The sequence below is a fragment of the Microtus pennsylvanicus genome, chromosome 1 (genome assembly GCF_037038515.1).
Source record: "Microtus pennsylvanicus isolate mMicPen1 chromosome 1, mMicPen1.hap1, whole genome shotgun sequence".
In the NCBI taxonomy this organism is placed as follows: domain Eukaryota; kingdom Metazoa; phylum Chordata; class Mammalia; order Rodentia; family Cricetidae; genus Microtus; species Microtus pennsylvanicus.
This window is the reverse complement of record NC_134579.1, coordinates 211,766,769-211,791,527: the sequence shown is the minus strand read 5'-3', so window position 1 is coordinate 211,791,527 and position 24,759 is coordinate 211,766,769. Positions and strand designations below refer to the sequence as shown.

At 48.3% G+C, this 24,759-nt stretch overlaps 1 protein-coding gene and 2 pseudogenes across 1 annotated transcript in view; 2 read left to right on the top strand and 1 right to left on the bottom strand.

The window, feature by feature from the left end:
* Positions 1-24,759, bottom strand: part of Sytl3 (synaptotagmin like 3) — a 67,749-nt gene that overhangs the window by 20,794 nt on the left and 22,196 nt on the right. Inside the window, exons 4-8 of the mRNA XM_075959296.1 lie at positions 19,275-19,339; positions 7,913-7,964; positions 6,817-6,886; positions 5,043-5,121; positions 1,947-2,071 (exon numbers count right to left, since the gene is read on the bottom strand). Coding sequence (XP_075815411.1) covers positions 1,947-2,071; positions 5,043-5,121; positions 6,817-6,886; positions 7,913-7,964; positions 19,275-19,339 — 391 coding nt within the window. The remainder of the gene's footprint in view (positions 1-1,946; positions 2,072-5,042; positions 5,122-6,816; positions 6,887-7,912; positions 7,965-19,274; positions 19,340-24,759) is intronic.
* LOC142837802 (GTP-binding nuclear protein Ran-like) lies at positions 3,193-4,913 on the top strand (annotated as a pseudogene).
* On the top strand, positions 19,831-20,668 carry LOC142842596 (ran-specific GTPase-activating protein pseudogene; annotated as a pseudogene).

Here is a 24,759-nt window from a genome sequence, read left to right as displayed (position 1 = left end):
GCTAGCCCCTACCTGCCCGTGGACCCTGTGCTAGCCCCCACCTGCCCGTGGACCTAATGTTAGCCCCCATCTGTACACTTGAAAAGGATGGCTCCAGGGAGCCACTGTGAGCAGATATGTTTGCACTTGAGAATTTTAAAGCCCTGTCAGCTGAGCACATCACAAATATTTGAGACATGTGTCACTGGAAAACCATCAGCATCAGTAACTGTTTATCTCCCAAAGCTCAGCAGAAAGGTATCAGAGACCCCACATCTCATACTCGGTGAGATCAGTGATGTGGGAGTCTGTGCATCTCACACCTAGTGAGGCCACAGTGATGTGGGAGTCTGTGCATCTTACACCTAGTGAGGCCACAGTGATGTGGGAGTCTGTGCATCTCAAACCCAGTGAGGTCAGTGATATGTCTTCATATGTCTCTCAGTGTAAAACAGGGCTACGATGGAGGAGGGTCATCTGTCTATCTGTTGCTTTCGTTGGCTAATTAATAAAGAAACTGCTTGGCCTGATAGGTCAGAACATAGGTAGGTGGAGACGACAGAACAGAATTCTGGGAGAAAGAAAGCTGAGTCAAGCAGACGCTATAACTCTCCTCTCCAAGATGGACGCAGGTTAAGATCCTTCCTGGTAAGCTACCACCTCGTGGTACTACACTCATTAATAGAAATGGGTTAATTAAGATGTGAGAGTTAGCCTGTAAGAGGCTAGAGCTAATAGACCAAGCAGTGTTTAAAAGAATACAATTTGTGTGTTATTTCCGGGGCTAAGGTAGCCGTGTGGGAGCTGGGCAAGAACGCAGCCACCGTTCCAACTACAGGGCTACATTTAATCTCCAGTTTGTTGGATTGATAGTGGTTCTCAACCTTCCTAATGCTGCAACCCTTTAATACAGTTCCTCATGTTGTAGTGACTCCCAACCAGAAAGTTATTTTCATTGTTACTGTATAACTATAATTTTGCTACTGTTAAGAATAGCAATGTAAATACTTTTTGGAGACAAAGGTTGCCTCAGGACCCATGACTTGAGAATCTCTGCTCTAGAGCAAGTTCTAGAAGGTTAAGTTCTCCACCATTACAAAAAGGACAGTCTGGGGATATCAAGGATGGACTCACAGGCATAGAAGAGGGACACGGGTCCTACAGAGCCCACAGTTAGACTGGAAACAACAGGTGCTGGCACCTGCCTGCCAGGTCACCTGGGCTGGATTGGAACCCAAGTATTTGACTCCAAAGTCAGCATTATCTGGAGTTCAGTGCACCTGCTTTTAGTTTAACCCATTCAGTAGAGGGCATTGTGATGTCCTCCCTACCTGCTCTCCTTTCCCAGTGAGCTCTCTCGCTTTAGACCCCAGGGGAGGAGCTGTGCTCCTGCTCCCTCACTCTGTGCAGAGCTTATGTGTTCACTTTCCACCAGAAGCCGAGCCCAACCAAAGGCTTTTTGCCGTGAATGTAAGTTGGAAGGCCTCCCCATGAGAAGAGACTTGTAGATCCCAGAAAATGGGAGGCCAGCCCTGCAGCTGAGGCCTGCTTTTGGTTAGCACTGAAACCAGAAAGAAGCAGCCCTGGGAGCTTGGGACTGGGTAAAAGTCTGTCGCTGATCTAATTCTCCATGGTGATCTTGAATCATCATTATTCTTTTCTTTTTCAGGGGAGTCTCACATTGTTGCTCAGATTGGTTATAATCCCTTGATTCAGACAAACCTCCTGCCTCAACTTCCCAAATAACTGGGGATGCAGGCACGGGCTAGATCATCTGGCTTGACCTCAAACTCTTGCTTCCTTTGGTCAGGTGTGTCTGAATACAGATTATACCTACTTAGGTTTTCCTGGCCGATTGAAGCTTTCTATCAATAAAAAAGCAAATGTAGAGGGCAATAAGCCAGAAAAGAGGATATGAAGAGGACACGAAGGCGCTAGGCGCAGAGGCCCAGCAGGTCAGTGCATACCCTGGAAGTAACATTGACTGCTGTGTCAGACTGGCTCCGCCTCTCCGTGTGGACCACACACTGCCTGGGATCCATAGCGAGAAGATGCTTCTCTGAAGTCATATCATTCTGGGACTTGGAGAGCTCTAGAAGACAAGGGGTGACAGTTGGGAGTATGAGATTTTGCCAAGACGTACAGATCCTGGGGGACAGGCAGACAAGAAAAGACGACTAAGCAAGGGTGGCAGGTCCACAGCAGAACAAAAAGCACTGGGTGTGACTGTGTGCCAGAGGCAGGAAGAGGAAAGGCTAGCCCCTTCGAAGGTCCACACTGGCCGCATGCCTCTGTGGGCAGCCATGGTCAAGGTGGGGTTCAGAGGGAAATTCTCGTCCAGCTTCCCTGTGCCCCAAACCATTGTATGGTCAACCACCTGTCCTGAAACAGACTGTTGGCCGAAGACTTTCTCTTGTGACTACAGGAAGGGGGAAGATTAGAGACGGCCTGAGGCTAGAAAGAGTACTCACACTTTGGGTTTCTCAGTACACTAGTGCCCAACCTTTTGGCTTCCGTGGGCTGTGCTTGATGAGGGACACACTTGGGACACAATGAACAAAGCATAAGGGAGGGAGCCCCACACAAGTGAAGGCTCTGTATTCCATCCAGATTCCTCCTCAAATCCAGATCCCCTTCCCAGAGCTCCCCACCCGTCTTCATAGCCGTACTTCACACTCTAGAGATATAATTTGAATTACTTATGCTACTTTAAAATGTTTCGTTAGCCACATTAACAGGTGACATTAACTCTGCACTTCATTAGACACAATATTCAGATTGTCAAGATAGATTGCGAATATTAAAGTTACTTGTGAGACCATCCACCAACTGTACAATTCTCTGGAATCTAGGATGTCACTCACTCCAGCTGTGCTCCTTGCCACTGTCCCCTGGGAACTCCTGAGCATCGTGTGCGCCAGCCTCCCTCTGTCCACTGGTCCACACACGGAAACATCCGGATGATCCTGTGCTACCATTGCCTGGTGGCTGCCTGCCATCCGCACTGTCCAGGGAGAGCGTGGGAGGTCTTTCCTTGACATGGATTCCTGACCTGCTTCCCGAGCCAAGGGCACCCAGTTTGCCAGTCTTGCTTCCTAGCCACTCTTCTTTGAGAGCCACACCACCCCAGCATTCTCAAGTCTACCGTCCAGAAGTATCCTGGGGGGCATCAGTTGTCAGCAACTGGAAAAGACCAGCATATGGCAGAGATCGATGACAGCCACCTGCAGCAACCTGGATGCTAAGGGCACAAAAGACTCTCAAGTCTGGCCATTGGTAGGCACCATCTGCCATCTGCCTGCTCACACTACTTTGGGGCTGTGCCTGTTTGGCCCATTTCAAGGGCCCATTTTCAAGTAGAGAAGAACCTGAGAAGTTTGGAGTTCTGACAAGTATCTCTCTACATCAGTAGGATTGGTGGCGTGTGGGCAGAAAGAAACACAGTTGGCTCCCAAGTAAGAGTCAACCCAACCCCCTGTCTGTCTGCTAAGGGGTCTCATAAAGAACTAGAATCTTTCTCCTAGGTGCTTTGGACCACACTGGCAGACAGAGGGTGCCACTCTGGGGCAGCATTCTCAAATCCTGTGGTTCCAAACCAACTTTAGCATCCTGGGCCACGAGTTCAACCCACGAGTTCATCAGGTAACATCTAAGGCCTCACAGAAGCTTCCCCACTTTGCCATAATCCAGCTCCCTGATGTTTCCACCAGTGAATTTGAAAAGTGCTCTTGATTGATGACCTTCCTTGTATTGGTACCACAAAACTGCCACGAAACCTTTACTGCATCTCATTGTGGGATTTGGGGTAACCTGAGCCACGCATCTTTGTCTGCAGAACAAACTGACCCTTATTCCCTTTGGAATGAGAGCGGTGTTTCTCACGTGGACGTGGGGAGGGGTCTGATTTAGAAGACTGTCATGGGACTAACACCAGCTTTTCAGAGAACAGACCGCTGTCACAGCCAGGCTGATATCCTCAGAGGGGCAAACAGGCCCTTGAAAGTCAACTATTTCCTCCTCCTGAAAGAGACCCAAGACAGCCCACTGCTGATGGGAAGAGCCTGGCTTTCATCTCAGCTGTGTGGTGGGGCTTGTGTGGAATACTGATGACTAATTTAAATCCAGTTGTAGTTGGCTTGGAAGCAATAACAACAATGAGACCATCACAGGCAACTGCAGAAAGTGGGCGGTAAATGAAGACAAAGAGAGTGGAGACCCTTCTGGAAGGATTGCCACGACGGCTGTCCAGGGAGAGCATCAGGTCCAGTGCAAGCTTGTCCTGGTGGGCGACGGCAGCACCAGGAAGTGCCACTTGACTGGCGAATTTGAGAAGCTGTCTGTAGCCACCCTGGGCATGGAGGTGCACCTGCTGGTCTTTCATGCCAACAGAGGACCCATCAGGTTCAACATGTGGGACACAGCCAGCCAGGAGTGGTTTGGGGGCCTGCGTGATGGCTACTACATCCAAGCCCACTGTGCCATTATAATGTTTTATATATCGTCAAGAGTGAGTTATAAGAATGTGCCTAACTGGCATAGAAATCTGGTGTGTGTGTGTGTATGAAAACATCCCCATCGTGTTGTGTAGTAACAAATTGGATATTAAGGACACAAAAGTGAAGGCAAAATCTATTATCTTCCACCAAAATTAAAATCTTCATTATGACATTTCTGCCAAAAGGAACTAGGACTTTGAAAAGTGTCTCCTCTGGCTTGCCAGAAAGCTCACTGGAGTTTGTGGCCATGCCTGCATTGAAATTCACCAGGAAGAAGAATGGACATGTGGAAGATACTGGGCTTGCAAAGCCAGAAAAGCCAAGGTTTTGGATTTTGCTAGGTATTTTGTGTTTTGTTTTCATTCCTCTGGAATCCTTTGTGCTGCTGAGCTGGGAAGGTTTGGGCAAGACAAGCAGGAGTCAGAACAAGGCCAATAGACCGAAATGGCGCCTGCTCTCCTCAAGGAGCCAGAGGCTGATCCACTGACCCACGGCTTTCCCACCTGCGGCTGCCTGGGCTGACCTGCACAGGGCTGGATAGAAGAACACATCCTGAGTATCACTTACTTCTCATCTGGGTGGTGACAGACAGAAACAAGTTTTCCACGGACTTATTAAATCCTCTGAAGTGACCAAGTTCCTGTAACTAAACAGACACGGGACAATGAGTTGTTAGGCCACCACCTGTGTTTGCCCCACCATCTCCAGGCTGCCAGCCCCCAACACTACAAGCAGGAAGGGGTGGGAAGGGGTGCAGGTGGGGGTACAAGTGTGCATGTTTGGAGGGGACAGGGCACAGCCCCCAGGAAGTAGACATCCCTGGCACTTAGCCATCTTCCTCTGTGTTTTGCAGCCTTGTTAAAGGACGGAGCGCTATCAATAGGTAGTTCACACGACGACAACTACCTCTTAGGATGACTGACATTTCATTAGCTCAGAGCTAATCAATCACTGCTTGTTTGACCTTCTTTTCCTAGCCCTCCACAAATTCTATGTAGAGGGTACAGGATGTGGGTGACATGGGGGTTGAGGGTACCATAAGAGGGAAGGTGACTAGCGTAGGGACAGAGTACTGTCTCCCAAAATGGATCATAGAAAAGGAAAAACAGTAACTTTATTCAGATCTCATCCATCCATCTACCCACTCACTGTCTACCCATCTATCTAACTATCCATCCATTCTTTATCCACCTACCTGTATGTACCCAACCACTCATCTGCCTACCTATCCATCCATTCATCCATTTATATATCCATGTATCCAATGTCTGTCAACACACCCATCCATCCAGTTTCTACTTGTCTATCCACCTGCCTCAACATTCTATGTACCCATCCACTCACCTACTCAACAATCCATGCATGCATCCATTATCTATGCTTCCATGCATGCACCTACCCAGCTACCCTTCTACCCACCTATCCGTCTGCCCACCTATCCATCTGCCCACCTACCCTTCTGCTTACCCACCTACTCACCTATCCATCTACCCACCTATCCACCTATCCAGCTACCCATCTACCCACCTACTCATCTATCCATCTACCCATCTACCCATCTACCCACCTACCCATCTACCCACCTATCCATCTACCCACCTACCCACCTACCCATCTATCCACCTATTCATCTACCCATGTACCCACCTATCCATTTACCCAGCTACCCATATATCCGCCTATCCATCCTTCCAGAGTTCATCCATTCACCCAAAAATATGTCCTCAGAACACAATCCCCAAGGTGTCTGTGAACTTGGAAAACAGCGAACATGTTTCCATCGCTCAAATGGTCATGTATATTATCCCACGTAAGACATAACTGCTCCCTCTAATGCGCAGATGGATGCAGGTAATCAAAACCATACAATTCCCTGGCACTCCAGTTTCCAAGCACACACAGACACATCCTGCATGGGAGACAGAGTTATTTCCACTTCTCAGGTGGAGAACCAAGTAACTGAGATCCCACAGCTAAATTCTTTGGACAGAACTGGTTCTGGCCCCCCTAGAGCCAGCAAACACTGACTCATCCCCACAGGCACACCACTTACACACACACCCACAACCTGCTGTGTACACATGTCAGACCCACACACACTTAAAGGCACACTACAGAGGCGGGGATGGAAGCTGTGACAAGAGCCAGGACAAGATGTCTCAGGGCACGAGCAGAAGGAGCCAGCTGAGACTGCAGATGGTCCCTGGCAACGGAATGAAAAAGAAAGCATTTTTCAGCTCCAGCTCTAGGTAAGTTAGGTCCGCTGGCACAATTCTCCAGCATCCTCCCCTGGCCTTCCTTCCCTGCTTCCCACCCAGGGACCCGCCGACAGACAAGTTACCCTGCCAGGGCTGCCGCTACACTGGCTCTCGCTGAGCGGTGGTGGCGTCGGAGGGACCACAGAGATTTTGCTGCCAAGGAAAAAGACAATAATGCCTTAGATCTATGTGAGTTACTAGTTCACATGTATTCAAATGTGTGACTTTACCATTCGAGTGCTTAGCTTTGTTTGGGTCTAATTCCCTTTTAAAGAAAATGGCCCAGCAGCACGGCTTGGCCCTGCTTTTCTCAGAGGGACATAAAGGTTTCATAACTCGTCACATTCTGAAGCCACTAGGGGACCCTGACTCCCACACTGAGCTGCTCCTGGACCCATGCTTCATATGTGGAGTCCTATCTGGACTCTGTATCCTTAGTACAAACCACACCAGCAGAAGGGCCAAATGTGAAGCGGGGAAAACCAAACAAAAAATTAAACATACTTTGAGAAAAACTGGAAGCGTGAGCTAAAAGAACCAATGGGGACTGGAAAAATAAAGTAAGAAGCTGGTGTGGTCACAGCCTGTAAACCTAGTGCTGGGCAGGCTGAGGTAAGAAGATTGCCAGAACTTCATGGCCAGGCTGGGCTTCATAGCCATGACCAGACCACGAGGCTACATGTATAGGGAAGGAAGGGGAAAGTCAGCGCCCGTGGGAATTCTCGGTGCAGCTCACTGCCCTCAGCAGGACAGGAAGTGCGACTCCTGCTGGTTCAAGGCTGCAGGGATTCAGAATCCTGCGCAGAGGTCACCATTTCTCAGAGCACTGGTCATGGGCAACAGGTATTTTCCCCCCCACAGATATATTAGGGATATTCCCGGCACCCGGGAAGATGCCAAAGGAAGGGAAATAAACACAACTGTTTGGTTTAGAAGGTCTCAGATGCACCATCAAAAATGATATTTCATTTTTTACAGCATCGCAGGAAAAGCTGAGGGGGAAACACTGTGTAAAAACAGGATTGCTAGAAGGTTCCTCATAAATCTGGAAGCTCATCTCAATCTTTTCCAAGAACTTTTGAATTTTTTGAATCGTGTTCCCAAGCAGTGACCTCTGGAGGTCTGGACTCATGAGCTCTTTCAGGACGTCCTCTGAGCTCCGCTGTCCCAGGCACTCACCTCAGCCTCTGATAAGATTGCAGGAGCTTCGCCCCAGCCGTCTCATGTTTACCTGGAGGAGAACAAGCCAAGGGCAGTCAGGGCTGAGAACACGCTGTAGGAGGCACAAACACTGGCATCAAAACACTACGATTATTCTAATTTCACTTCTTGGTATTAAAAAGAGAGAGATCCTTTTGGGGGGTGACAGAATGCTCAAAGTTGGGCTGCAAAAGACAGGTGAAGTGGCTCAGCAGGCAAAGGCCACCAAACCCACAAGGTGAGCTTCATCCCCAAAATCCACAGGGTGCAAAGAGAGACTACTCCTCCAAGTCATTCTCTGATCAGTACCCTCATGCCTGGCACATTCATGTGTGTGCATGAATACACGCACACACACGCGCGCGCGCGCGCGCACACACACACACACACACACACACACACACACTCACCCACACCATTAATCAACATAGGGCTGAAGAAATGGCTCAGCAGTTAAGAGCACTGATTCATCTTCTAGAAGACCTGGATTTGATTCCCAGCGCCCACATGGCAGCTCAAAACCATCTGCAGCTCCAATTCCAGGCGATTCAATGCCCTCTTCTGACCTCTGTGGGCACACATGCAGAGCACAGACATACACACAGGCAAGACACCTATACACAAAATATAAAAAATAATGAACATAAAAACATAATTCTAGGGAGCTGGAAAGACGGTCCAGTGGTTAAGAGAACTGGCTGTTCGCAGCACCCACATGGCAGCTCACAACTGTCTGTCACTCCAAGATCTGACACACTCACACAGATATACATGCACATCAATGCACTAATGTACTAATACACAATAAACTAGACATAAATAAATCATTTAAAATGTAATTCTGGATGGTGGGGATTATTGTGTGGCCTTCTATCCCTGGAGAACCACCGACTTGTTAACTCTCCTACACACCCCACAATCCATCATGTCTGGGACTGCTTCTATGAGACGCTAATGTTGAATTAGATTTTCTAAATCTGGGTAATTTGAAACAATCCTTTAAGTCCCCCAGTTCCTTTCCCCCAGGAAACGCTGCCTACAAAATGCCCCTTGTGATGAAGACTTAAGCTAATCTCTTTAAAAAATGTAATCTACTTATTTCTAGTTAGTGACTAATAATTTCCCAGAGCAGACCGCACCTGCCGTAGTAACCCTTTTTATTTCCTCACGTACCACTACCCCCCCCCCCCAATACAACTCTGCCTATCCGTGGTCCTGTGACCACAGTGGTTCTTAGCTACCAGCAAGGAGGGGGGATGGGAGGAACTACAGTATGGGAGCATGTTGGCAGCTCATGGAACTTTCTAGAACCTCCACGCAGCCTGGCCCACCAGGGCTCTGGGAGAGCAAGACTGCTCTTGTGTTGCCTGGAAGATTTTAATTCATTGCACAAATCTGGATAGCAGTGCTTCTTAAGGACACAACGGCAGAGTGGGGTACTGAGAACAGCGGGCAGGCAGGGGCGCCTCTAGGAGGGACAGACAACACCTAGCGTTAACCCTGATGTGAAGCTCCAACCCTCGAAGCAGAACGTACCTCCAGCTCCATATCTGTAGCTGGGCTGCCTCCAGAAGAGACTGGAATCTTAAAATCATACCTAAAGGATTTTTGTCTTCTTTTGTTTGAGACAGGGTCTGTGTAGCCCAGGATAGTCTGAGGAGATCTTGAACTTCAAACCCTGGTACAGGACTAACAGGTGTACATTACTGTCCCTGATTGTATGTAGGGTAAGGGCTCAAACCCAAGGCTTCCGTACGTGAGGCAAGCGCTCTACCAACTGAGTCCTATCCCAGCCCAAATGTTTTGAACCTCTGTGACTGTGTATATTTTGGGGCTTCATAGAAGTGTTCTAAAATAACTTGGGAGCACCCCCAAAGGCTGGTCCACCAAGAAGAACTTCTCCAAGGCAGAACAAAAGGCCTCTCCCAAAGACAGGCAGCTAAACTGTAAAGCCAGAAGGCAACATATGGAGCCCCCTCCCCCCATCTACAAGAGCTGCCTCGATGGCAGTGTCTGAGTAGAAACAGAGAGAGCCAACTTCACTGCACGGTGATGGTGGACAGGGAGGCAGAGGAGAGCAAGGAAAGGGGAGAAAGGAAGACGAGAAACTGGCACAATGCATACCCAGAAGGACCCCAGCCAAGACACAGGACAGTGAACTCCAACACCCACTTCCCCTAGCCTGGGTTACCTGCTTGACCTTGGATGGCTACAAACCCAGCCCTGAGGCACGACCTCCAGGGCTGCTGTTCTCCTACACCCCCAAATCTGATGCTATCATCTGTCGTTCTAGGCCTAAATCACAAGCCCTACGTGGTGTCCTGGGTGTTCTTGCCTCGCCTGGGCTCCTCCGTGCCCTACAGCCCTTGCTCTTTCCACTCCAAATAGCATATCGTTTCTTCCTGCCTCTCTGGTTTACCTAGCCTGCACTTGACCTCTGCCTCCACAACTACTGTGACCCCACCTCTCTTGGGGCTGCTTCCACCTGCATTCCTACCCCTGATCCCTACTGCACAGCTCTCTACTAATCCCCAGCCTGGCCCTCCCCCATCTGCTCCCATGGCCACAGGAAGTGGCCTTGCTGCTGTGTCTGGCTCTCTGCTGCCCCCTGCAGGCTGTGGCAAGCTGTGGCCCAAGACCAAATGGGAAGCACTTACTGAGGGCTTCTGCTTGGAAAAACAGCCCTGACAGTTACTGAAGGGTACGCAGCTGTGTTCTGACAAAATGTTATGGACACTAATGTTCTAATTTAATATCACTTATATGATCACAAATATTAACTTAGGGGCCAGAAAGATGACTCGGTGGCTAAGAGCACACCGAAGACCCAGGTTCAGGTCTCCGCACCTACGTGGTGGTTCACAAAACCTTCTGTAATTGTAGTTCCAGAGGATCAGATTTCCTCTTCTGACCTCCGTGGGCACCAGGAATGCATGCGGTGCACATTCACACACAATACAAAACACCCATACATATAAAGTAAAATAAAACTTTTAAAAAAATTCTTAGCTTAGCATAAGTTTGCTTCAGGTCCATGTGTCGTATGGCAGGGAAGTGGGGGGCTACCCAGAACCTCAGATCCACCCTCACTGTGGATCAGAACCTCCGTGACATGAGATCCCCAAATGAGGCTGATCAGGTGCACACAGCAACTAAGGCACATGGCCCCATGTGTGGCTTTTATTGATCCCCTGTTCACCCCCATTCCTCTCGCTCATTGCTTTTATTCAAAAACTTTTATTCACAAAGTCTTCATTCTGTTACTGTTATTGTTGTTGTTAACACGTTTCCAATTCCTGCAGTCTTCTGAGGAAATGTGTTCAGAGGCCGTTTCCTGGACCTCAGGGGAGTCGGGAGCAGCAGGACTGGAGAGGCCTGCAGCCTGCTTAGCTGCAGCAAAACCAGCTCCTATGGCCTGGGCTCCTTGCAGGACCATGCGATTGATCCTGAGGGCAGCTGACACACACACCAGTTTTAAATTAGAGGAATGTTCTTACTTTGGTCATGCTATTCTCCCCTTTCCCCAGGTAGGAAGACTATATGGAGATGGCTAGGTAGCAATGAGGCAGGGCTGGGGTGAAGCTTCTAAAAGCCAAGGACATGCCAGAGGCTGCCGGGAACCACCAGAAGCTAGACAAACACGGGGAAGTGTGTTCTCACGGTCACCTTGGTCTTTCTTGGGGTTTCAGCCTCTGAAACAACTAACAATAACTCTCCATTACTTGGAGCTATGAAAGTAACAAAGGCCTTATTGTGGTGTCCTAAGAAGCCAGTCTAGAGACCATCTGTAGTCACCACCTTCCTTTCCAGGGCCCCCTGATGCCTCTTCTGTCCCATGCACTTGGTCCTGGTCAGGTAAGCTTCCCAGACAGACACACTGCACAACACACTTCGTGTTCTTCCTGAGCGTCTCTCAACTGAAACTGGACCTAGTCTGCCCCTCCTGCTCATGTCTCACAGGCTGTTTATTTACAGCGATATGAGGACTGTTGTGTGCTGTTAGCTTTCACCTCACACAGCCCAGAGTCACCTGGGTAGAGAATCGCAGTTGCGGAATTGACTAGACCAGGCTGGCCGCTGAGCCCGTCTCTTAGCATTGCCTTGGTTATTAATTGATGTAGGAAGGACCCAGCCCATTCTGGGCAGCACCATTCCCTAATTTAGGGCCCTGGATTGTGCAACCCTGAAGAAAGCCAGCGAGGTGTAAGATGAAAACACGCGAGAATGCATTCATTTCTCTCTGCTCTTGCCCGAGGATATGACGTGACCAGCTGCTTGAGCTCCTGCCTTGACTTCCCCTCGGTGATGGTCTGTGACCTGAAATTTTGAGCTAGATAAACCCTTCCCCCACCTAAACTGATTTTGACTGTTCTATCACAGCAACAGAAATAAACCTGGAACAATGAACAACCAACCATCTTTGAGAGGCTGGTCTCTCCCAGTGGTGACAGCACAGACCCCGTGCCTTCCCCATAGGAAGTGGGTGTATGTTCATAACTGCCATTAGAGTGAGAACTCAGGAGAAGGTAGCCCATACAAGGGGTGGTGGTTATGAATATAATGTTGACAGGAACTGACACAGACTTCATAGTAATCTGAAGGCTCACTGAGTCTCCCTGACCAACAACTCAAAAGCCATAAAGAAGGGGAAGAGGCGGGTGAGGCAGGAAAGGTATTGGAGAGTGATCAGAATTATAGGCATTTGTAAAACTGCAAAAGAATAAATGAAATTGATTTTTTTAAGACAGAGTTTCTCTGTGTGATAATCCTGACTGTCCTAGAACTTGCTTGGTTGACCAAGCTGGCCTCAAACTCACAGAGATCCGCCTACCTCTGCCGGGATTAAAGGCGTGTGCCACCACTGCCCAGACTAAACAGATTTTTTCTTTTTAATGGAAAAGAAAATCAAGAACCTGCTTTGGAAGATTACTATCTGCAGACATTGGGTAAAAGCAGAAAGTTTAAAGGTCCGGGTCTTACTTTACCTATTGATCATGAAATCTGATTATCTCTGCTCTATCCAGCTTGGTAGGACCAGTCTAAAGCTCAGGGCCCTGACAGGCACCCAGCCTTCTGGGAGCAGCATTCTTAGGACCATCCCTCTGTGGTGTCGTGTCTGCAGGCTTTCCTCTTAAGGGGAATATCAAGAAAAAAAGCAATCAAACACAGGATCCTATCTTTTCTTTAATATAAGAAACAGAGGGCTGGAGAGATGACTCAGTGGTTAAGAGCACTGACTGCTCTTCTAGAGGACCTGGACTCAATTCCCCAAACCCACATGGCAGCTCACAACTGTAACTCCAAGATCTGACACCCTCACATGTGCAGGCAAAACACCAAAGCAAATAAAATAAAAAAAGAAATAAGACATTTTATCTCTGGAAAATAAATGTGATTTCACTGAAGATACTAATTAGTAGGAGTGTGAACTCATGGGAACTGTGAGTGAGTGTTACAGAACTAGCCTTGCTGAGTCTGTCTGACCTATCTGACAAATGGGGTGGGTGGGTGTTCACTGACGGAACAGAGGAGAGGACACACACACGGTCTTGAGCAGAGTTGTACACACTCAATGGAACCTATCTCTTTAAAATTCTTATTTGTTTAGTGTGTGTGTGTGTGTATGAGAGACAAAATTTGGGAGTCAATCCTCTCTGTGAGGAACTAGAGACCAAACACAGGCCATCAGACTTGGTTGTTGAACCATCTCTCCCCAGCCCAACTAACCATTGTCCTTTCTGTACAGAGATGGACCCCAGTGCCTCGTGCAGGCCGGGCAAGCACTCTGCCATTGAGATGTCTCCCCAGCCCCTCTGCTGCTCTTCATTCATGAGCCCTAGCACTCATTCTGTCTGCAGAATCCTGTGACAAGACAGGTTCTGGCTAAGCTGCCTAGGTAGAAGCACAAGACTCTTAAAAGTTGTTTGAAAAATTAAATCCTGCTTGCTACGGAAGGGGATAAAGATCCCTGCACTTCCATAATGACCAACTGCAAAACTCATCCTGGTTTGTGATTCAATCGGCTACAGAGACAGTTAGCTGAGGGAGGGTGGAAGGCAGCCACCCTAAGTCATTTTATTTCCAGGTATTAACAACAGAAGTCTGATTATTTACAGATAGCATTTACCCTCTTTTTTTTTTTTTTGGTTTTTCGAGGCAGGGTTTCTATGTGGTTTTGGAGCCTGTCCTGGAACTAGCTCTTGTAGACCAGGCTGGTCTCGAACTCACAGAGATCCGCCTGCCTCTGCCTCCCAAGTGCTGGGATTAAAGGCGTGCGCCACCACCGCCCGGCCATTTACCCTCTTTTAACTTGAGAAGAGTTAGTATTAAAGGTACTGATGCTGCTTTCTGATGTGTGTGTGCACGCACACGTGTGCATATGTACATGTGTATGCACGTGTGTGTGTGCACGCACACGCATGCATATGTACATGTGTATGCACGTGTGTATGTGTGTGTGTGTGTGCGCGCGCATGTGTTTGAGACAGGATCTCACTGTATAGTCAACCTCAGCCTCTTGAGTGCTGGAACCACAGACAAGCACACAGCCTTTCATCTATTTTACACACACACACACACATACACACGCATGCGCGCGCGCACACACACACACACAAAATACTCAAGGGGTCAGGTAGTCCAGGCTTGCATCAAACTCACTCTGTATCTGAAGATGACCTTGACCTTCTGATACTCCTGCTCCTGATGCCTAAATGCTGGGATTACAAGCATACACGACTGTGCTTCAATTTATATGGTGCAGATTCATTTTATATGGTGCAGAAAAGCTACAATTGGCACCAAAGTAAACATGCACTTCCAGCAACGAGCCAAAAGGCGGCGCCAGGAATAAACATGACTTCCAGTTTCAGATTCCAATGACTCAGGAAAATGTCCATCATGATTAACAGAGACACTTCACTAGTGGCTCTAAAACCCACAGTGCTCATAAGAACGCCCTGGCGACCTGCCTAACACGACCCCGTGAAGCCCCACCGGCCCACCTAACACACCCCAGGGTCTCACTGAACTGCACCATTAGTGTGGGAAGCCAGGAGCTGTAAACTTGAAACACTTTCAGCTGGTCGTGAAGCCAGGGTCCCAGAAACCAATGAAAAGCCTGCACGCACCAAATACTGCGGACAGCAGATCCAGAGGGAACAATGCCAAGACAGCCAGGGAAGGCTCTAAAGACACGTCAGAGCTGGGAATGATTCCGATGAGGACAGAAAACCTCAACAACACTGGAAAATCAGGGGCTGGGGAGATGGCTCAGCGGGTGAGAACACTGGCTGCTCTTGCAGAGGACCTGGGTGCAGATCCGACACCCACATCAGGCACCTCCGGTTCCAGGGGATTCAACACCCTTCTTCAGACACTATTATGTGGTACATATACATACATTCGGACATACACATAAATAATAAGTTTTGTTATTATGATTATTATTTTGGTTTTTAGAGACAGGGTTTCTATGTGTAACAGCCTTAGCTGTCCTGGAACCAGCTCTGTAGACCAGGTTAGCCTCAAACTCACAGAGATCCGCATCCGCCTGTCTCTGCCTCCTGAGTGCTGGGATTAAAAGCGAGTGCCACCACTGCCTGGCATAAATTATTTTTTATAAAAGCCACAAAACTAAAAGTTTTAGAAAATGTAGTATATCCTCAGAAAAAAAATAAGTGAGCCGAGATAACTAAATTTTTATACTGTGTGTGTGCAGAATGAGGAACTGGAGCTCATTTTTGCTTATTTTTAAACCTTTTTGATGCACACGGTCTATATACACAGTGTGTGCATGAGTGTGGGGTGCACAGGTCTATATACACAGTGTGTGCATGAGTGTGGGGTGCACACGGTCTATATATGCAGGGTATGCACGAGTGTGGGGTGCACACTGTCTACATACGCAGTGTACACATGAGTGTGGGGTGTGCACGAGTGTGGGGTGCACACCGTCTATATACACAGTGTATGCACGAGTGTGGGGTGCACACCTTGCACACTCACAGCTCTGTCAGTCCCCATCATGTTTTCCTCAGACAGGTTGTCTCACACATCTGGAGACCCGTGGCCTGGGAGCCTTAGTGATCCTCCCCCTAGTCCTGGGGCTGCAGGCACAGACACGGTCACACTAGCTTTCTGTGTGGGTTCTGGAGACTTTGAACCCAGAAGCTTATAACTGAGCAGCAAATGCTCGCTGAGCCGTCCTGCCAGTTCTCTTGTCTTTTGAGAGGTTGGCACAGTCAACGTTACCACAACCTATCTCTACCACTCTTTATTATGACTCCATCTAGTCCGCTTTCACGGGAATTTCGGTAATGTTGATCTTAAATGGCACATATCGAATAGAACCATTAAGGGAGAAATAAGTAAAGCACATAAAAAGGGAAATGGTGCTGAGGGCGTAATGATCCCTGGAACAGTAGCTAAAGATTAAACTCGGCTCTAGGTTTCCAACGATATAAAGGAAAAGCACCAAACCTTAGCCCAAGTTGTGAGCTTGTGGATAGAATACAGCCTTTATCGTCAAATAGCCCTGCCTACCCAGCCCACAATCATAACTTGGCTGAGCAAATGGTGGGGACATCTGAGGGAGGATGAGCTGTGGTCAGCAGAAACCACACGGTCCACGATGTTTAAGTATCTGGAAAATATCCTTCACGAAGTATTGCACAGAGAAATACCAGGTTAAAACGAAAGATGAATTGCTCTAATCACACGAATATCATAGAAAATTATCATCAATCATTTTTGTGCCTAAGTCTCTTGATTCACGTGGATAATTAAACATTTTAGAGCATTTTAATATAGTGTGTGGGGGGGTGTCAGAGGACGGAATTGAACTCAGGTTGCCCACATGGGGAAGGGTGGGCAGAAACAACGTGTAACAGAACATTAGCAACCATTCCCTGAGAGAAGCGGCTCTGCTTCTCACCTCGCCACCCTCCCTTTCCTGCTCCTCCTCTTCATCTCCAATCCCCTCCTGAACCCTCTTCTGATGGGAGGCTGAACTCAGGGTCCCACACATGCCAGGCGAGTGTTCTATGAAGCCTTATCTCCAGTCAGCCTCCCTTTCCGATTTTTGAATGGATACATAGTACTTACATCAAAACAGAAGCATGAATGGAATCTGATATCACGCTTCCAAGAGGCCTAGAGTATTGGGAGAAGAAAGCCGGCCCGACCCGCCAAGCACACCAAGTGAAATGGCTTCCTAGAAGGTGTGTTGACAAAACATCACAAACCACTCCTAGGGAGTCACACAGAACTGCCAAGACCTCTTTACAAGATGCTCCTCACAGTGGCCTGCCACGTGAAAATCAAATAAAAGGGTATAATGCCTGCCAGTAGGGGACAAGTTGAACCAATTGCTGTCATCGATACATTTCCGACAATGGCTGGGGTGGTTTGAAGAAGAAAGGTCCCTCATAGGCTCATGTATTTGACTAAGTGGCCCCCAGCTGGTGATGCAGTTTGGGGAGGCAATGGAGCCTTGCTGGAGGAAGGATGTGGGTGGTGAGGGTTTCTAGTCTGGTCCCATGCCCTATTTGCACAATGTCTCTCTGTTTCCTGTTTGTGGCTACAATGTGCTTAGCCACCAAACTGCCCCTGCCACTAACCATGCATTGTCATCGCTGCAATGATGACCTCCACCCACCTGGAACCACGTGCCAAAATAAACCTCTTCTCTGAGACAGGGTCTCACTGTGTAGCCCTGGCTGTCCTGGTACTCGCTCTGTAGACCAGGATGGCCTCAAACTCAAATATCGGCCTGCCTCTTATCTCCTGAGTGCTGGGATTAAAGGGTCCCACCATCACCACCTGGCCAAACCCCTTCATCTTAAGCTGCCTTTGCCTTGGTGTTTTACCACAGCAAGAGAAGTAACAAAATGTCATTCCCACCCCCAAGTCCTTGGGTCTCATTCATGTGAGCCCAGCACGCTACCACTAATATAGCCCCAGGCACTAATCTTTTAAACTGACTTATTTAACTTGTATTTAGCGTTATTATCTTTTGTGTGTGGATGCGTATATGTGTGTGGGAGCCATGCACTTGCCATGAGTGCCTGTGAAGTTGGAGGAACACCTCTGGCATTAGTCCTCACCTCTGTCCTGTTGGGAGGGAGGGAGGGAGGGAGGGAGGGAGGGAGGGAGGGAGGGAGGGAGGGAGGGACCTGCTAATTACCACTGCACACAGGAGACAGCTGCTATTGGTCCTCAGGTGTTCCCTGTCTTATTTGATGCAGTCTCTCTCACTGGCTCGGAACTTGCCCGATAGGGTAGGCTGGCTACCCAGCAAACCCTAAGGATTTGCCTATCTCTGCCTCTGTAAGGATTACAAGCTTGGACCACATGTCCAGCCTTTTTCTGAGGTGGGTTCTGGGGCCGGAGCTCAGGTCCACATCTGCTTTATCAACTGAGCCCAGCTCTAAGCTAAGTAATTTTAATTCAGGATCACGAACAAAACACTGGATGAAAAGATTTCAAAAAGATTTTTTAAAATGAAAATATAGAAAAGCACTTGCAGAGAGAAATGGAAGCGCACAAAAGTGCCTTGCAACAATCACAGAAAACCAGGCAGAAGGCAGCTGCTGCACGGCAGTCCAGAACAACCCCAGAAGCTGGAAGCCTGGCAAAGCAGAGATGGAGTGAGTTAGACTGGGCAGAGCCTCAGGCAGAGGTAACCAATCGACTTGGTTCAGAACAGGAATGCTCAGACAGATGGAAGGGACAGACCAGCTGTCAGGGCCTAGGCGCCACACACTCAAGTCCTGGGAGGTCGCTCCTGTGGTCTGAGGTCCTGTATTAGGTCCCAAGAAGCCAGATCAAACAGAAACAGAGTCACTCATGCTAAAAGGCCTAGGAAGAAGAAAGATCCCAAATAGACAGACATCCTGGAGACGAAAGAGTCCTCTTGACCCGAGTTGCATACGTCAGCCCTTACAACCCATTTACAGCAATAAAGGAACACTCACCGTGGGTTTGAGTCCTCACCAGAGTAAGGAAGCTGAAGTAACTGGGTGCTAGCCACTGAGCTTGTCCCTGCCTTGCAAACCCCACTCTCTGCCACTGCTTAGGGGTGACTGCTTACGGTGAAATCATTTGATTTTTGTACATCGGAGGCTGCCTCGGTTTATGACGTGCAAGTTAAAGCCAGTCAGATCCATCACTAAAAACACCGTCATTTCATGGTTTGACAATTCCAACACCATGAGGGTTTTTGACTTAGAAACAAACAAAACAACAGCAAGCCAACAATAACCACAAAAATAACTCAGTACCAAATACTTTAAAACTAGAAAGGATCATCTTACAGGAGCTAAGGTGTTAGAGCACTTACCTTCAGTTGGAAATTTCCGGGCACGCTCTTCAAAGAACCATTCTCCAGTTTTGATTTTCACATTTCTGAAAAGCAAAAAGAAGTATTTTCTTGAGAGCAGGCTTCACTCTCCAGCTCAAGCTGACCTAGAACTCACTGCGCAGAGCCCAGGCCTCCCGCTCACAGCACGCTCCTGCCTCAGCTGCTCGTGCTGAGGTAACAGCTGTGGGCCATTAAGACCTTACAGATACCTGTTTTTTAAACAATAGTGTGATTTTTGTATGGGCGCTTTGCCTGCATGTGTGTCTGTGTGCCACATGCGTACCTGGTAACTTCCGAGGCCAGAAGTGTCAGATTCGTGGGAAATGGAGTTAGAGGCAACTGTTAGCCGCCGGGCCTGCCCCTGCCCCTACTCTAGGTAGCCATGGACATCCAACCTTTTGGCTTCTCTGGATCAACTGAATGAACAAAAAAGGTCTTGGCCCACACATTCCGAAGTATCCAACCCCAAGGCCAGCTTTGAATGTGGTCCCAACACAAAACTGTGAACGTACTAAAAATACTCTGTGTGGGCGGACGGGCGGGAGACGCCGGCGCCAGACGCGGAGGAAAAGAAGCTGCGACCAGCCGCCCGGAGGCCGCCGAGCCAGCAACGCCTGAGCCAGTCGAGCCGCCGTCGCCGCGCCCCCATGGCGGCCACCAAGGACAGTCATGAGGACCATGATACCTCCACAGAGAATGCAGATGAATCCAACCATGACCCTCAGTTCGAGCCAATAGTTTCTCTTCCTGAGCAAGAAATTAAAACACTGGAGGAAGATGAAGAGGAACTTTTCAAGATGCGGGCAAAGCTATTCCGGTTTGCTTCAGAGAATGACCTCCCAGAATGGAAGGAGTGAGGCACTGGTGACGTCAAATTCCTGAAGCATAAAGAGAAAGGGACCATCCGCCTTCTCATGAGGAGGGACAAGACTCTGAAGATATGCACCAACCACTATATCACACCAATGATGGAGCTGAAGCCCAATGCTGGCAGCGACCGTGCCTGGGTCTGGAATACTCACGCCGACTTTGCAGATGAGTGCCCCAAGCCTGAACTGCTTGCCATCCGCTTCCTAAATGCTGAGAATGCACAAAAGTTCAAGACAAAGTTTGAAGAATGCAGGAAAGAGATTGAAGAAAGAGAAAAGAAAGGACCAGGCAAAAATGATAATGCTGAAAGGTGGCTGAGAAGCTGGAAGCCCTTTCTGTGGGGGAGGCCAGAGATGAGGCTGAAGAGAAATCTGAGGAGAAGCAATGAATCTGTCCTTTTCCTTCCTTTTTCTTTCAAAAAAATTTCCCTGCCCTTTAAGGTTTGTTTTTATTCTGTTTTGTTTTTACAAGGGACTTTATAAAGAACTGAATTCCAACCTTCAGGGGTTTTTTGTTTTCTTTTGTTTTTTTTTTTTTTAATTCTTTTCTCCTTAAGTTTTGACACCATTGAACATGACTTCAGAAATCCATTCCCCAGTCATGAAAATGTACTGTGCTAACTTTCTTTTCCATAGTGGAAACACTTATTTATAGTCATCAAAAATAGTGAATAAAAATACCTTTGAAAAAAAATACTGTGTGTGTGTGTGTGTGTGTGTGTGAGAGAGAGAGAGAGAGAGAGAGAGACAGAGACAGAGACAGAGACAGAGAGAGAGAGTTTATTTTATAATTTATTCAATGCTCTAACTGCCCTCGTTTGCTTTCTGTGCTGTGGTAAAACACTGACTAGAAGCAGCCTGGAGGAAGAAAGATTTGTTTGGCTCCCAGCCCATCACCAAGGGAAAGCCAGGGCAAGAACTCAGGAACTGAAATAGCGACCACAGGAGAACGCTGCTGACTGACTTGCTCTCTCTCAATGGTTTGTTCAGCCTGTTTTCTTAGATAATGCAAGACTACCTGCCCAGGGTGGTAGCACCCAGCACGGGTTTGGCCCTCCCATACCAATCGATTGAGAAAATGTCCTACAGACCCGTGCACAAGTAAATCCAATGGCTGCAGTTCTTCAATCGTAACTTTTTCCGTTATCCTGACACAAACTAACCTGCACAGTAGTCTTTGTAGATGGCAACGTTGTGTCCAGAAGTCACTTAAAATAAACGTACTCTTGCAACCCAAGAGCCATGGCTTGAACACTCCTGGAAGATAGTCCCTGCCTGAGGGAGGCTGGGATTATAAACATCGAACACCTGATTCTGCTTCTAGAAAGCACCAGCATTCATCTTTATGGTCTTCCACCCTCCTAATGCTGAATTAGCAAACGAGAAATAACTGTGGAACACACACGTTGTGAATTCTGGCACAGATGTTTCCTGATGGGGAAGCTGGAGGCACCTAGGAGAAAGCTGTTCTGACCTCACCGCTACGATCAAGTCGCAAATTAAATGGGCATGTTGGGGCATATCTTCCCTCTGCATCAAGCTGCTGTGTCTGCAGGTGGGGGAGCAGTGACATTTATGCTTTATGTGCTGAGAAAGTGGGCATGATGTTCCCCAGAGATGCCGAAGGTATTTGCACCATTCAACCCACAAAAAGTGAAAGACGGGTGGGGCCGTGTCTTCTGAACACTTTGAATGCCTGAAGCCGCGCATCTCTGCAGGTCTGCTCTCTGGTCAAGGCCCTGATCGCAAAGAAACCTGAAGAGCACCCCAAGAGCCCCTGGTGCCTTGCCAGATGCTCAAGGTGCAAACACTCCGAATTAAGCAGCAGGCTAGTGTGAAACAGAACAACGGGCTTCCTGTGCGGGCCAGTCCGCCCTCTAACTCCTGCTAGGAGCAGTCTCTGAACTCACCCAGTTAAAACTTTCCTTCCAACAACCCTGCAGCGAAGCTGCTTTGCTGTGGCGAAGGAAACTAGTGGGGGGTTGTCCATCTACAAGCCCAGCTGATCTGTCAGCGTTGGTCCAGGAAAACAGACAGATGTATGTGATTAAATCCTAGGCAACTATGAGAAGAGAGGAGACTCGTGATGAAGATAAAGCAATGATTTTATCACGCTGCTATCAACCCCTTCCTGCAAAACATTCACTATGTCCCTTTTTTAACCCAGGGCCTGGTGTCCATCACACCCAGAGACACACTCACAAGTCCTAGTACAGTGCACTGGTGAATATATGAATATTCCCACCTCTCTAGGGAACACTCTGAGAAGAAAGGGATGAGGTGGGATTCAAAGTGGATAGAGCCCATAGCCGTGTGCCTTCAAGGGGGTTCATGTCACCAAAAGGACTGAGCTAAGGGCACCGGGGCAAGAACCACTCTGAGTTGGCACAGCCCCAACCCAGAGGTCTGAGGAGGCACCAAAGAGTAGCTGGCAAAATGCCACAGGCAATATCCATGGAGCCTGCAAGACCAGGGGAACGGCCATGCTGAGCAAGCGTCACTATGGCAACTAGAAAGCACGAGCTGGAAGCAGCTTTCAAAAACGTGGCTCTTGCCTCTGTGCAAAAGAACCTTGACCACAGCAGGAAATCAGGCTGGAGTGAGGAGACATGGGGCAGAGCGCAGGAGACACGTGAAGGAGGTTAGGACACTGACCGAGCACAGGGAGCCCTGCTGATGCCCAATAAAAGGCAGATCCAGCAGGTAAAGGGGGCACACACCTTTAATCCCAGCACTCAAGAGCAGGGGTAGGCAGATCTCTGAGTTCGAGGCCAACCTGGTCGACATAGTTAGTTCCAGGACAGCCAGGGCTACACAGAGAAACCCTGTCTGGCAAAAAAAAAAGGGGGGGGGGCAGAACCAAATCTGCTGAGTCCTGACTGAGCTCGGCTCAGCCGCTTTCCCAGAACATAAAGGGGGGAAAAGTTGGAAATGTGGAAGAGAAGAGAACACAAATGGAGCATGAGACCAAGCTGCTTGCTGAGTTATTCTCCAGGCTGGTAGCTCAGTGGGAGAGCACTGGCCTAGCTTGTGCAGGGCCTAACTTCAGTCCCCAGTAAAAGATAAGAAAGCGGGGCACCACAAAAGAATAATCAAATTGAAGAGAAGAAAGTGTTGGCTTAGAAATGGACAAATTCAAGAGGCTGAAAAACCAAAGATTCAAAAGTATGTTCCTCGGTCCGTAAGATCAAGTGGAGAGACCCTCTTTCCCAGTCTTTTTGACTGTAAGGACTGGGAAGGGGGGCTGTGGGAATGTAATTGGCCCCATAAGCTCATGGGGAGTGGCACCATTAGGAGGTGGCCTTGTTGGAGGAAGTGTGTCACTGTTGGGGTGGGCTTTGAGGTCTCATATATGCTCAAGCCACACCCACTGTCTCAGACTACTTCCTGTTGCCTGCTGGTTGCCAACAGCTCCTTCTCCAGCACCATGTCGGCCTGCATGCCACCATGCCACACCACGATGATAATGGGCTGAACCTCTGAACTGTAAGCCACCCCTAATAAAAATATTTTCCTTTACAAGGGTTTGTGGTTATGTTGTCTCTTCACAGCAACAGAAACCCTCAGACAGGACATAAAGAATAGGTGATAAACACCTTCAGAAGTCTCTGTAGCATTTACATTCTGAAAGACAAGGAGGCATTTATTGAATTTCTTGATTAAAAGGGCGAGACCCAGATATAGAAACCCAGTGAGGTCACCACACACGTGAAAAGGCCACTGGAAGGCACACTTAAGTTTGCTGGCTTGGGAAATGCAGTCTTACGGGGGTAATTAATGTTCATACGGGTAACTATGTGAAGAACAAGCTTTTATGGGGAAGATCCAAGTGTCTTCCTAGGAAAGGGGAACATTGTTGGTTTCTGAAAACCAGAAGTATTCATTGTAATCAAAAAGTAATTCCAGAATCTAACCCAGCCATCACCAGAGCATCTCAGCGTAGGAAAGATTTCAGAGCACAGCAGCCTATGACTGGGCAGGAACCCAGGCTGCCCTCTTTCTGTGACAATAAAGAGGCTCATTCATGACAACACTGAAATTGCCGCATCAATGGGCCAGTGTGGGAGCTGAGTCACCTGCAGCTAGAACACATATGACGTCTGCTGGTTTGGGAACACACTCTGGTCTGTCTTGTGGATGTGCACAAGCTATTATGGAAATCCTTATGAAAGCATACTGTACAGAAATACCCACACACACCTGTCCAAGCTCTCAACTCCTGGCCCCCTGTGACCTGATTACCATGCCAAGTGCCAGCCCGGTAAACCGCCTCCTGTATGGTGACAGGCTCCAGCTGAAGTAAGCAGATGACAATGGAGAGTACAAACCAAAGACATAATAAAATAAAAAGCTCACTGATTCTCAAAAGGGTTTTAAAGGCAAGAACTGCAATCAAGTGCTGACCACAAAATGAGCCTGACCTTCACAAAACTGTGTGAAATCATTCTCTTTCTGGGCATGTTGGCATGAGCCTACTAATCCCACCACCCGAGAGGTGGAGACAGGAAGATTATGAGTCTGAGGTCAGCCTGAACTACCTACTAAGGCCCGGTCTCAAAAATGAGTTCTCTTTAGTAAGCACCAAAGAAGTATTC